The sequence below is a fragment of the Sminthopsis crassicaudata genome, chromosome 2, assembly GCF_048593235.1.
Source record: "Sminthopsis crassicaudata isolate SCR6 chromosome 2, ASM4859323v1, whole genome shotgun sequence".
NCBI classification, from domain to species: Eukaryota; Metazoa; Chordata; class Mammalia; order Dasyuromorphia; family Dasyuridae; genus Sminthopsis; species Sminthopsis crassicaudata.
In genome coordinates, this window is record NC_133618.1 from 412,286,060 (window position 1) to 412,301,288 (window position 15,229).

The 15,229-nt window shown below is 32.5% G+C and overlaps 1 protein-coding gene across 1 annotated transcript in view; it reads left to right on the top strand.

Moving 5' to 3' along the window:
- The first annotated feature begins 574 nt into the window (after nucleotides 1–574).
- The window catches only part of GABRG2 (gamma-aminobutyric acid type A receptor subunit gamma2), a 138,395-nt gene continuing 123,740 nt past the window's right edge, over nucleotides 575–15,229 (top strand). Inside the window, exon 1 of the mRNA XM_074292001.1 lies at nucleotides 575–804. Within this exon, the coding sequence (XP_074148102.1) occupies nucleotides 698–804 (107 nt within the window). The 5' untranslated portion in view covers nucleotides 575–697. The remainder of the gene's footprint in view (nucleotides 805–15,229) is intronic.

Genomic DNA, 15,229 nt, shown 5'->3' on the forward strand with positions numbered 1-15,229 from the left:
GAATATACTTCGCAATTCTGACTAAGGCAGACCTTCTATCCCTGGCGACATTGTTTCTGTCCTTAGCTAAGAGACGTCTGAATACCACCCCCTTCCCAGGAAAGCCATGACTTGCATGCAATGAATGTGTAACCAGACGTTAAAAGGCAGCCAGGACGACACCACGCATGTGTTAATCTGCGCTGCAGCAGCGTGCATCACTTCCACTTTGACCTCGGAGTTAATCTGCATTCAGACAACAGCTTCAGTCATTTTCTATTCATTTTTTTTTTTTAATTTCCTTTAAAAAAAAAAAACTGATGGATTTGGAAAGTGAGGCGTGAGTGTTGGGGGCAAGTGTATTTGTGAACGTGTCCATGAGCGTTGTTCTCTCCCTTAACTACCTCTATGTGCCTTCCCCACCCCCATTCCTCTCTCTTTTCTCTACTCTCTATTATATTATTCTCCAAGAATTGGGGAGCTGCTGCCTGAGCTGGCGTTTGATTGTATCTGCAAGCGTTTATGCTGTTGATCTTATTTCTCACTCTGAATATTAATTCCCGTGGCTGGAAGCAATGTATTTTCCCACTGACGGGATTTGGTAGGGGAGGGTATTGTTGAGGAGTCACTACATAAAAATAATTATATTAATAATAATAATAAAGAAAGGAGAGACCCGCCTGCAAACAAGAGGAAAGGAGGAGTAAAATACCAAACGATGAGTTCTCCAGTTGCAAGGAGAACAGGAAGCCGGGTACTCTCGTCTCCTGCATTTTCTCTGAAAATGATGATGTGGGTTCTGCTCCTACTCGCCCTCCACCCCGGGTAAGATGCATTTCTTTCGGGTTTGTATTGCAGGGGAGAAAAGTGGGAGTGGGTAAGGAGAGAGAAATGTAGTTTGTATTGGAAACTATCCCTAATATATAGAGGGTTTGGATATTGTAGAGGTGTGTGTGTGTGTGTGTGTGTGTGTGTGTGTGTGTGTGTGTGTGTGTGTGTGTGAATTCGGGAAAGGGGGAAGGGTGGTCTGCATTTTTTCTCGTGAGATATCGGGGATGGGAGAGGGGACGGTAAGCGACCACTGTAAAAGGATAATGCAGGGGATAATGCAGAGAATTGCAGATTATTTTCCTCATCATTTTGTATTTTGAATTAAGTAGATTTACCGACGTCTATAATTTGAAGCTATAGTAAGGTTTGAGTGGGGGGCAATGGAGGAAGTCAGCATTCAAGGGGTAAAGGCATGAAAAAAGGTATGCGAGTGTAACCTAGCCATGATTTCCATCATATTTTCCTTAACCTCTCTAAATATTGAAATCATACTACTTCTCATGTGAACCCTTTTTGTCCCCTATGACCATATCTTAGTGAGCTAATGCCTTCAGCACCAAGGACAGCAGCACGACGCTGCGGACCAGAACCAGCTCAGGGATTTCACATTTCCTCCTAATAGTCGTGAGCATGGGGTGGGGGCAGTAGCTCCTCACATAGAGAAGACGACAATAGTTGCCCAGCTCTACTACTGTTTCCTCTCATTCTATCTGGAACTATAATCCCAGTTCTTGTTCGGATGCCTATCGGACAGATTAAGAATAGAACGGACTGGTTCAGTGTAATAAGTATCCCTTGGGAAGAGAGAGTTCTGCTGCAGTATTGAAAAACATGCTGAACTTGGCATCCGGGTCAGCAAGAAAGGTGTAATGTGCATTTAACTTCTTACTACTCATCTGCACTGAAATGATTGAAAATAGGATCTCTTGGAATATGTGTGGAGTAGGGGAATGGAATATTTTGAAAGGATTTTCTCCTCTCTTCTATCTTCATTATCAGTAGCAACAAATAGTCTACTATATATAATTAAGATCCACACATATTAGCATCTAAGCCACTCTTTCAGTGGCCTCAGGTATTAGGCCAAGTGCCTTCCATTTTCCATTATTGCACCTTCTCTTAACTGCCAATGTCTAATCTCTCTTGGGGTTAAAAATAATTGGCTAGAAAAGATAGAGTCTCAGGACCAGGCCCAAACTTTTCCTGGGAGTGTAGACTATTGTAGAGTATTAAGTAGCAAGGAATAGTGGAATAGCTGATCATTAACAATGGCTTTAATTCCTTTAGGAAGACCCATCCTCCTTTGCTGGACCCCTTATATGCCCCCTTAAAAAAAACAATGGAAAGTGACAGACTGTAGTAAGGATAGAGAGCCTGGCAAAGCAAGGATCTGATTTAGCAGGAGTACCAGGAAGAAGTAGTACCTCTTTATCTCCCTGTCTTTACTACAGAAACAAAGTGTACTTTCATTAAGAGCCTCAGCGTAGGTGGTTCCTTTGACAGAATAAGATTTATTTTGTCTTCAATAAAACTTTTGCCCATTTGTAAAGTGAACTTTTGTTGGTAGAAAGCAAGTTATGGTTTCTAGGTTAACATTTCTGGTACCTGTAGAATCAATAAAATCTATTTGAATTAGATGCATTAGAGTTTTTATTTCCAAGTATCTAATTTTAATCATTGTGTGTGTCTCCCTATGTATGTGTGTGTTTATATGAAGGTATTAATCCATATTATCAATCGATGAACACAAAGTAATTGTGCTTATGGTATGTGTGTGTGTGTATGTGTGTGTGTCTGTAAAATTTAGAGTATCTTCACATTTTCCTTTTTACCCTTCCCTCTATTCTAATATCAAATAAAATGTAAGACCTGGTGAATTTTTTGACTTTCAGAAGGGAAAAAAGGAACTTTTAAAAATTGTTAAAATTACAAAACCATAAATGTTAAAGAATAGTATTATTATATTGAGTTTATGTTGAAATTGCTGTAAAAAGATGTGAGAAATGATTGGTATAGAAGTTCTCACCTTTTAAAGCTGAATATTCTTAGTTATTAGTGTGTATATAAAATACCATTTGCAATTACTAAGACTGATTATGGGGATATAAATTAATGATTTTTTTTTCCATTTTTTGAGTGCTTACTTTGTTAAAGAAAAAAGGAATTCAGGATATAAATCTGGTAATCTTGGAGCCAGAACTGAAAAGAGTTTCAGAAGGATTCAGGGTATAGTGGGGGATTACAATTATGGCTATATAATGTCAAACAATGAAAAAAATATGGGTTAATATGGGTTATTTTTTTATAAAAATTATCAGTATTTTTCCTCCTCCCTTAATCCCCTGCAAACTGATTTCATGTATTGATTATTTGGTATTTATATAAACACAAGTTAAGAGAATTATCTAATTTAATTGAAAAAATACCCAATATTTACTTGAAAGGTTGAACAAGAAATCACTAAATTCCAAAATTATCCAGAATTGCATTTGTAGTTTAAACTGCAATTTCTTGACTTTGAGAAACTCATTTCAGAGCATGTTAAATATTTGTTACAGCTATATGATTGGAAATTTCATTTAAATAATTATACATAATGTTTTAATTCAGACATATATGGCTCCTTCATATACAAAGCACTATAAATAGGATATATGGTATCAAATTCACTTTTCATTTACAGATCAATTTTAAATAATTTTGTCATATAAGAAAATTAATCTACTTTATATATGTTGCCATTTGACAAAACTTAAGAGCTTTCAAATAACCTGAATCTGTTATCATTCATATTATATAATTATAAAATATTAGAGCAGAAGAAGGAGGGAGGGAGAGAAAAGGGGAAGGAAAGAGGGATGAAAGGAGAAGAAGAGAGAAACAGACAGACAGAAAAACAGAAGGAGATGGAGGCAGAGATAGAGACAAAAAGACAGAAATAAAAAAAGACAGAGAGACTTCAGGGATCAATCAGTCCAAATTCCTTATTTAACCGAGAAGAAATACAGAAGCTTCCAACCCAACCTTTATAATCTTCAATATTTACAATTGCATTCTCTTCCAGAGCCTCCCTCTCCTACCAGCACTTGCTTTAAGGAAAATGAGATTCCAGCTCCCTCTAGTAATTTCTTTATGAGAATGAATTGGAATAAGGTTCAACTTTAAAGATGATTTTAAAAATTCAGTAAGAATACAAGATATTTTATATTTCACTAAAGTTCTAAATAATCTCCTTATTTGCCAGTGCTACTGCACACATACTGAGAAAAAAATGTTTTCTAATTTGTATTATAACAAAATTTTTATTCTTAGAAAAATATTTTAAAAATCTAAAAACACTTTGAAATCCCATATAAGATCTACATTTTGATATTCAATGAATGTAATAGTCATGTAGTGATAGTTTACATGGAATTTTAAGTTTCCTCTTGTTATTAAGAACATGAGCGTATATGCAAATGAAACTTTGTTGCTGCTTAATTCATATTAGTTAACTGATTTTTTATTATAGCTTTTTATTTACAAGATATATGTATGGGTAATTTTACAGTACTGACAATTGCCAAGCCTTTTGTTCAATTTTTCCCCTCCTTCCCCCCACCCTAGGACGGAGTTGATTAGAAGAGTTAAGATTATATTAATTATTTTTCTCTGGTTTTACCCAGAACTTAATGATTGGAAATCAGTAGTACTAATTATACTAGAAAAATATGACCCTCATCAGTAAATGGATACTCCTCCCCCAGATGGCAGGTTGACCAATACATGTTACATATGTTAAAGTATAAATTAAATACAATATATGTCCAAACAGAGTTAACTGATTTTAAATGAAATTTATAATATTAAAAGTATGTATTTTAAATCATCAAATATTGGAAAATAAAAAGGAAAACCAAATGTAAACTGTGACATTTCTAACTATCCAATGATAGATATTCAAATAAAAGTTGAAAATTTTACTCTTCCAACTAAGTATTTCCCAATATAAAAATGGTTGATATCACATAGGCTAAAAAACTCAACATTTATTTACTGGAATTTTCATATTTCATTCAAATGATTTGTCACAGACAGATATGTGCTATTTTAAAATTAATTTAGGGAAGGAAGATATAGATAAGTTAATGGATAATTGTACTACTTTAAATATGCATTTGCAGTCTCATATGTTGTATCTATTTGCTCTATATCCAAGACTTTCACAAAAGTTAGTTGGTCAGTTAACTAGAATTTGTTAAGTGTTTATTGTGTTTAAGATAGAGTACTAAACATTTGGGAATGAGAAAAAAGACATAAACAATGAAGGCAAGAATATGCCAAATATTATATATACTAGATACATTACAAATTGCCATTGGAACTTTCCTTTGTTCAAGTGACAAATCCTCCACAACACATATAGGTAGAGACCTCTAGAAAGCTCCCCTTATTGGACTTGGTATCACATTCTTATATCCCTGCTACTTAAGGAAGAATAAGTTGATGGATAGTTTGAGATAAAAAATTCTGAGGTATAGGAAGACTAACATTAGTCAGACACACAAAGCAAGTCTGGCACCAATGTGGTGAGTTTTAATAGTGGTGATGATAGTGGTGGAGAATGAAATGCCTAAGGAGAGGTAAAATGTTTCCAGTACAGCTTCTATGCTGATCTATAGCATGGTCCCATAGGTGGCCAAAGCACTTTCATCCTGGGCAAGGATATAAAACCTAATATCAACCAATAAGCAAATCAAAAAATTTTAAGCTTAGCAATAGCATAGATCCAAAATAAAAATTCCAAATTTCTCTTAAATTTTCACAGCATCTTATCATTTCTTTTCTTATTTGCTCCTCACAATCTAAAGAAAAGTTTATCTCCCAGTGGACTGTCAGCATCTTGAGAGCAGACAAATCATAAACTTTATCTTTTTATATCCTGTATCTACTTTAGTGCCTTGCACATAGTAGGTGCACAATCAATGATCATTGAATTTGTTTTATTCTTTGAAATAGTCATTACAGATAAAAAAGAGACATAGATTGTATTAAAGTTATTTGCCCAAATTCATTCAGGGAATTAATAGTGGAATCTGGGGCGATTAGAGCAGTGGTGTCAAGATAAAAGAAAATTAAATATCTACATTCATATTAAACAACAAATCAATAATATCTATATTGTATTACATTTTTTATTTATTTTATTTAAAATTTCCCAGTAATCTTTTAACCTGACTCTGCCAGGGTGAATTCAAAAACTCTGCATTAGACATTGTTGCTTTAGATAAAGACAGTTCACAGAACAGTCTGTCTGCCCAGTTGAATTATCACTTTGGGTGCTATGAGCATAGTACTGTTGAAAAGATTTTCTTTCAGTTTCATCAACATGTAATAAGTGCCTGTTATGTGAATTTTTTGAAAGTTAAAGTCTGAATTGTGCTTAGTGTTTCTTTGTAAAAGTCACAGGCCCAGTTACTATTTTTCTTCATTATTGATAACTACAAAAGACTTTTTATATAAAAGCATTTAGGAATATATATTTCCCCCCTTATACTATGGGTATAATCAAAGTCAAGTAATTGTTCAAGTAATAATGGTTCAGATAGTTAAACTAGCACTTAATTAGCTATCTATAAAAGAAGCAAATTTGTTTTTACTCTTCCCTGAAAATTATGCAGATGGGCCAAATTCACCTTTTTCACCAAATTCAACATTTATCTTGTGGGGGGAGAAATATAAATAAAGATTTTATTAACAAATTTAATAATGAAGCAATTATGAAGATATACAAATCTGAGTATTTAAAGCAAAAATGTTTTTGCTTGTAAGCAATTGCTTTAGTTCTCTAGGTAGAGTGAAAATATTCAATAAATTGAAATTTAAAACTCCCATTTACATGTTAAATTATTCTAAATTCTTTTATGTTGCAATATAATACCTATAGTTTACATGATGATTTGCTTTTCAAAGCCTTACTGTATCAATTCAGTTATTTTGAGTACCAAAATGCTATGATGAAGTAGATGTTTACAGATTGTATTTCTATTTGACAGGTACAAAAACTCATCCTCAAAAATTGAATCACTTTTCTTATTGTTAAAAGTCTAGTGAATAGTGAAACCAGCACAGAACCCATATAATATTTTATATACATATAGACACAGCATGGTATTTTTTTCCTATCACAATGTTATTTCATTTCACTTGCTATGATACAGTTTTTAAGTGGTTTTCCCTTTAATTCTTATAATATTTAAAAGAATTAAAAGTAGCTTCATCCATTTAATTTTGAATACAAAAAGCTTACATTTCCCCATTTCTTTAAAACAATGATATTCACATTTCACTAAACAATGTTGAGAATTAACATCCTTTAAAAAAAAAGAATGAAATTAGTCAATTGTGGAAGAAATGAAATAATAGAATTATATAAATTATTTTGCTTTTATAATAAAAGAGTACATAATATAATTATAGGTATATATTATTATAAACAGAATTGTATAACTATGTGTGAATAAGACACTCTCTAAATGTCAAATAGTCACTTCTGACATAGCATTTTCCACTTATTTTTAAAGAACCATATGATTTGCAAATAGCATAGTCAAGTTTAACAGGGAATGGAATAAGGAGAAATTCTTTATAATTAATGAGGCATATAAGCTAAACAATATCTTTTATAAAGTTAGTGTCAGAGCAAGTCTACTAAGATAAATATAAATCTTGTGTTGAGATTTATTTAATTGAACTTGCTTAATATGAAGTAAAATATTATATGATTTAATGATCTGAAACTTCTATTTCTATATTTCCATATTTCCTTATTTCATTTTTGAAATACAATATGAAAAATAAGATATTGGCACTCACAGAATTTTATCATTCAATTTTTTTTTCTTAAATGAAATTTCCCTTTTTGGTATGAGTTAGGTATGTCTTTTCAAGAGTATCTAATTTATGATCAAGTATTTGAGATTAAATTGTTAACAACTAAGAACAGGACTTATTTTCATTTTATCAATAATAGTAAGAGGGATATATCAGTTATTCAGGATATTTACTGCTTATCCTAATTGTTTGAATGTGAATATCATGGATGATTATGGAGACACCCATGTGCTTTGGAGATAGGTGTGCAAAGTGATCTTCATGGTGTGATGTAATGTGGGTAGTCATTTTCAACATATTAATTTAGGACTATTGGATCTTTAGACATTTGTTTTTATCAACAATCATAAATATAGTTTAATGTTTCAAATCTCTGTATGACATATTATGAAATATGGATTTTGTCTAAGAAATATATTACTGATTTTTTTTGCTAATTGTAAGGAATTTTTTTCATTAAGATGTAGTTTTTATATATGTCACAATTAAAGGGAGAATATTTAAAATTGTTTAGGTGAGTGTGCAGAAAATTTCAAGCATATATTCATGACTGGAATAATTCTTTGGGATTTCAGTTGGAAACTAGATAGAAATGACATTATTAATTTGTTAAGGAGAATGGAAAGACTGAATATGAAAGTAGAAGGATAAGAAAATTTGATCAACTTTGGACTCTATTCCATTTTTGAGCTTAGAATAAACATTCTTAAGGTCTCTTTGATAGGTACAGATTTTAAATAAAATATATTAAAACAACAGCATAGGGTATTGACATTAAAATGAGTTGTAAAATAGGAATTATAATGAGAATATTGAAAAATAGACCAGAATAATTAATTCTTCTTTTGTTAGTTGGCATTTTATATAACTATTCATTCAAGTAAATTCAGGCATAATCTCTCTAGAAATCTTGGAAGGCACTACACTATAGAAGAATGAACCATGATTTTAGGAAAGAGCCATGATTTTAGAAGAACTGAGTTCTAGTCTGAAAATTTATTGATAATCAGCTATGCTAGTTTGTAAGTCAGTTCTCTGCTTAGATTTCTGTTTCTTTGTCTATAAAACAAAGGCGTAGAGCTAGATGTTGATCTTTAAAGTTTCTTTTAACTCTTCAATTATAATAAGTAATTTATGCTGTAAACAGAAAACTCAACATCTTGGAAAATTAAAAATATGTCCTAAATAACTTCAAATATATATATATGTATATATATATATGAGTGTGTGTGTGTGTGTGTGTGTGTGTGTGTGTGTGTGTGTGTGAAAGAGAGACAGAGAGACAGAGAGACAGAGTCAGATTGAAACATATTAAAAATGTCATGGAAGAAAATATTTACAAATCAAAAAGTGTAACTATTCCTATAATTAAATCATAATTTCCAACAACAATTAAACAATATGTCATATCCATAGAAATACTTTTCTTCTCAACTTGCTTTGTTAATTAATGTTGAATTACCCATTTTAGTATGGTCAAGACACTGTGCTAGGAACTGCACATAAACAAAAATGAAAGAAAATATCCCACTTTTAAGGAGCTTATATATTCTAGTCCATTCTAATTCCTTTTATCTACAAATTCTCTCTTAAACCTTGCTTTCCTCAACTATGGATCCTCCCTGGCCACCTTTTTCAATCCTGACTGCACCTTCAATCATTTTGCCTAGTCAATTCAAAGGAGGTAAAATACTATACATTACCAATCCCAAGTTCTTCTTCCTTCACTCAGCCTTTCTTTATTGAGGTTCATGCTATACCTATCTGTTATCCAACCAAAATCATGCTATTGTCTACAGTAGATTTCTAGGTCATTCTCTTCTTTCCTCAACAAGTTTAATACCTGATTTATAATTTTTCCCTCCTCCTCAAATTTGCCCTCAATTTATAAGAATTTTTAATACATATTGATTCACTTTCAAATATCCTAACCATCAATTTCTCAACCTATTCAAGTCACATAATCTACTCCTCCACCTCACTTCAACCAGATACACATGGACAGTTAAACTCTCAATCTTAATAATATACCACCTTCATGTTCAAGAAATATTAAATCCCTCATAATCTATTGGATTTTCATCTCTCTTGCTACCTTCCCTTATTAAACAAAAAACAACTCTTTTCTTTGTGTCCTTCAATCTTTGACCCTTCAATTCTCTCCCAGATCATTTTCTCTGCACTAACCACATTCTTCTTTTCTCCCCATCTTAATTCCTTGGTGAAGCAATTCACCTTTATAGTCTTCTCCTCTCTTCTCATAAATCCCTAGCTTTTTATCATATCACTGATTGTCCCTTGCCAAGCCACAATCCCGGATCTCCCCCTCCCTTTGTCATGTTCTTACCTCCATACATATGCTAGACAGTGAAGGTTGAAAATTTTAAACAATTTTTTGATTATTCTTCTGATTAGGTGCATTATAATTTAATATATAACCACAACTGGTTCCTCATCGCTGCCAGATAATCGCACATTTTCTTCTTTATCAATTTACTTTCCCAATCTCTATATTAATTCTTCCAAAAAATTGTCATGCTTTCTCAACTCCTATGGTGCTTCAATTCTGATGGACATAGCTCTCTTCAACAATGAGATCATACAAATCAGTTCCAAATGTTCAGTAATGAAGACAGCTATCTAAACCTAGAGAGAGGAGTGTGAGAACTGAGTGTAATTCACAACATAGCATTTTCACTCTTTTTGTTGTTGTTTCCTTGCATTTTATTTTGCTTCTCTTTTTTTACTGGTTTAATTTGATTTTTGTGCAACATGATAATTGTATAAATATGTATGCATGTATTGTATTCAACCTATATTTCTATCCCATTTAACATATATTTGACTACTTGCCCTCTAGGGGAGGGTATGGGGGAAGGAGAAGAAATTGGAACACAAGGTTTTGCATATGTTTTGAAAAAAAGCTATAATTAAAAAAAAAAAAAACTCTTGTGGTTCCCCTGCCCCTCACTTTCTCATAAAAGACTTTTGCTTCATATTTTATAGGAAAAAATGAGATAAAACTCCATAAATTCTCTTTTTCATCCTTCCTAATCTATCACTCATGTAGCTTCTGCCAATTTTTCATTCTTTAGCTCACCTCCCATGATGGAGTGAACTTACTCCTTAACAAGTCTAACCCATCTACTTGTTCATGTAATCCTATTCCATTCCACATCTTCCAGACATATTGCCTCTTATTCATTCTCACTTCCAGTTATTTTCAACCTCACTTTCTACTGGCTTATTTTCTGCTCCTTAGAAGCATGCCCATGTCAATCTTTCCTGAAGAAAACTAAAATTCTCACTAGGTCCTTATATTCCTGCTATTTTCCTATTTTTTTCTTCTGCTATTTGTAGAAAAATCCTTGCAATTCTTGCAGTCTACAATAAATTCCACAACTTTCTTTCACCTCACTCTTTTCTTAACCCCTTATAATATGGCTTCATCCCAGCAAAACTTCTCTCTTCAAAAATTTTTAACATACATTTTATTTTTCCCAATAGCACATTAAATCAATCCCTGTTCTATCCCCTTTCCTGAGATCAAATTTTTAATATTTTTCATTTTCATGTGACATGTTGAATATGATAACTATGGTTTTTTAAAATATGTTCTTGAAGGTATAAAGTCTCGGAGGGTAAGCCCTCCTTTCAAGGGGAAAAAAAAAAACTATTACAAAAGGAAGAAATAAAGAAGAGAGACACAGACCCATGAAAATTAATTCTAATCCCTTTCTACTATGCCCAAAGAGCTATGAAACTGTGCATACGCTATGATCCAGTAGTGTCTCTACTGAGCCTGTATCCCAAAGTAATCATAGAAAAGAGGAAAGGACCCACATTGCAAAAATGTTTGTAATAGTCCTTATTGTAGTGGCAAAAAACTGGAAACTTAGTGCATGCTCATTAGTTGGATAATGGCTGAATAAGTTATGGTATATAAATGTTATGGAATATTATTGTTTTGTAAGAAATGATCAGCAGGATGATTTCAGAGAGACCTGGAGAGACATACATTAACTGATGCTAAGTGAGTAGAACCAGGAGAACATTGTACACATCAACAAGAAGATTATGCTATGGGCAACTCTGATGGACTTGGCTCTTTTCAATAATGAGATGATTCAGGCTAATTCTTATAAACTTGAAATGGATAGAACCATCTACATTGGGAAAAAGGATTGTTGGGACTGAATGTGAATCACAATATAGTTTTTTCACCTTTTTGTTGCTGTTGTTTGCTTGCTTATTTTTTTTCTCTTTTTTGTTCTTATTTTTCTTGTTCAGCATGATAAAAGTAGAAATGTTGTTTCAAAGAATTTTACATTTAACATGTACTGGATTACTTGCCATCTAGGTGAAAGGGTGGTAGAAGAGGGGAAATTTAGAACACAAAGTTTGTAGGAGTGAATGTTGACAATTATCTATGCATAGGTTTTGAAAATAAAAACCTTTAATTAAAAAATCCCTTATAAATGGCCATTATATTAATGGAGCAAACATTACTAAGTAAAGTTGGAAAATACCAGGTAATTCATATAACACTACTGTGCTCATCTCCAAACTCATAATTTCCTTCAATATATTCTTTATTCACTGTGAATCCATATCTGGCCAAAGGCAAAAATATTGAAACTAATCTCAAAATCATTGGTAATAGTTTTCACTCTTTTTCCTTGTTTGGTAAATCACTAAACTCTATGCTATACATGGTTGTTAGGAAAAGAAATAAGCAAAATAAAGTTGTCTCCTATCAAAGAGTTTATATTATATAAAGGGAGACTACTGGTAATTAGTTACTACCCTTGCTATCAAAAGAGGACCAAAACTGACATCACTATGTTGAAGTCAATGTACAGTGTGTCTCACTGTAGACGAAGACGAATTTGGAAAACTTTATCATAATTTGGACATAAATAGTCCAAGTAAACATTTGGAATGGAGATGTCTCTAAATTTACCCACTTCATTTTTCTTTGGAACTACTGAATTTCTTATGGAGCACAATTTTGATGTTTATATGCCATGCCAAGTGACTCTTTGCCAGTGTCTTCCACATCTCATAATTCATTCCAGAATTCTCCAGAGAGACCTTGAAAGTGTCCTTGAATCGCTTCTTCTGACCTCTGTGTATGTATTTGCTTTGTGTGAGTTCTCGGTAAGTTAGTCTTAGACAAATATACATTTAATATTCAAACAACATGGCCAGTCCATCTGAGTTGTGCTTTCTTCAATAGTATTTGAATACTTGGAGGTAGTTAAACCTGATAAAGGAATTCAATGCCCAGTACCTTGTCTTTCCATGTAATCTTTAGAATCTTTCTAAGGTAATTCAAAAGGAATCAATTATATTTCCTAGTATTGCACTGGTATATTGTCCAGGTTTTACAGACATATGACAATGAAATCAGCATAATGCTGTAGTGTTTTTAGTTTGGTTTTCCTGGAGGTCTTTGGGATCTTTGGAAGCACCCTTTGTTTCAGTTCAGTAATCACCACAAGAGTAGACAAGTGTTAAAGTCCAAATCCTTTATTATCTCCTTGCCTGATACTGGGTACCTTTTTCAGTCTGGCCTTGGTCTTAGTGAGGGAAGTACAGGAGAGCAGGCCAGCCACCAGGAGCCTGACCGAAGATGGAATTGAATCTCTTTCTGTGTCCCTCCTGGCTTATATGCTCCACACTGTGTATAAACCAATCATTAAATCACTAGGAAACCATTGTTTGTTGTAAGATTAAATCAATCATACTGAACTTAGAGAACTATTAAGCATGATGCTAAACTAGGTAACTATTGTCTCATCAATTCCACTGAAGTAGCACCTTGTAAGAATCCTTGTTTCAGGATAAAAAATGGTTCTGTAGGCCTCCAGTTTGGTAGATTGTATAAAACCTCTTCACTCCTACATTTTTCTTCAGAGCTTCCCAAATACCAAGATAGCTTTGGCAAAGTGTACATTAATTTTACCTGGAAATTATATTGCCAAAGTAAATTAAATTATTCACAGCATTCAAAATATCTAAATTTGCTATAACTAATTATTTCACATGTGGATGATATAGTGCTAACTGGAGTGCCTCTGCTTGCTTGTTGTTAATTGTTAGATCAGAATTAGTAAAAGTGCTGAAAATCGATCCATACTCTGTTACATTTCATTCTCAGAAGCTACATAGAGTATGCAATCATCTGTGAACAAAAAAGTTAAGTACCAGCTCTCCTTCCACTTTAATCTAGGATTATAGTCTTTACAAGTTAAACAATTTACTGTAAATGCAATGGTTGAATTTGATGTCTTTTTGTCTTTATGAATAGCACTACAATAGCCAGTCACCCCTCCCTTTTTTTTTTTTTTTTAACATAGTGAGTTATTATCTAAGGACTTTAAAGCATATTGAATTTAAACATTAGTAGTAGTAGTTATTATTTTACTATTTCTCTAGAGATTGGTTACTTGCACTTTAACCTATTTTTCCCTACTCAACTTTTTTGCAGATCACCTAGTTTATAAAGTCAAAAAAGGCTCAGTAAGTATAGTTTCACAAAAAAAAAAAATTATCTGGTCAAAAACAGAAAAGCAGGTTCTATACAACTGGAGAATGGATAGTTAGTTGACTTTATCTATATTCCAACCCATTTTATGCAATTTACTTTATCAGTATAAATATGATTATATGAATTGAGGTCATTCATAACTTGTTCTCAAGTGTCCCCTTTGAGATTGTGTCTAAAAACATTCAAAATAAATAACTTGTTGAAAGTAGATTGAGAAATCATTTTTTTTTACTTTTCAGAATTTTTACTTTTTTTTTTACTATTCAGGAAGAAAGAGTTACAGTTTCAGTGAGAAAAATCATAATTAATATTTATATAATTTTCATCTATTCTGTGTTTGACTTAAACTATCTTAGTAATGACAGTATTCTGAAAAGTTCTGGTATGCAAGTCTTAGGGATGTGAGAATAGTTTGAGAAATAAATTTATCCAGGCTATAATTAAACCCTAATTAATAAGAACTGGGAACATATTTGTACCACTTGATACTATAGTTCTTGAGCCCCCCACTAATATGCTTCACACACTCAAATATAGATAGGGATAAAATAATTTAGTTATACCTTTGAATCTCAAGCATGATCTGTTTATTAAATAAAAAAGAAAAAGCAAGGTTAATGAAAATATATTTATCCAATAAATATTAAAACTATGAATAATCATAACATATTAATTGACCCCAAATCCTGGAAAACTCTCAGTAGTGTACACAGTAACCATAGGAGTAATGCAGGAAGGCACGAAGAGTGGACATAAACTTATGGAAACATAGCAATAAAGAACATGAGTAGGAAAAAACAAGTGCCTAGGAGCAAATAATGACTATGAATTATAGACCTTGAGGTCCCCTTTTTTTTGCACTATGTGTTTCCTAAGAGGCATAATCACCTTTCTTCTGGGTCATATACTCTCCTGCTGGTCATTACCATTTTCTGCTATCCATCGTCTACAGAAGCAATATTAAATTATTTTGGTAAAGTGTAGTATTACATA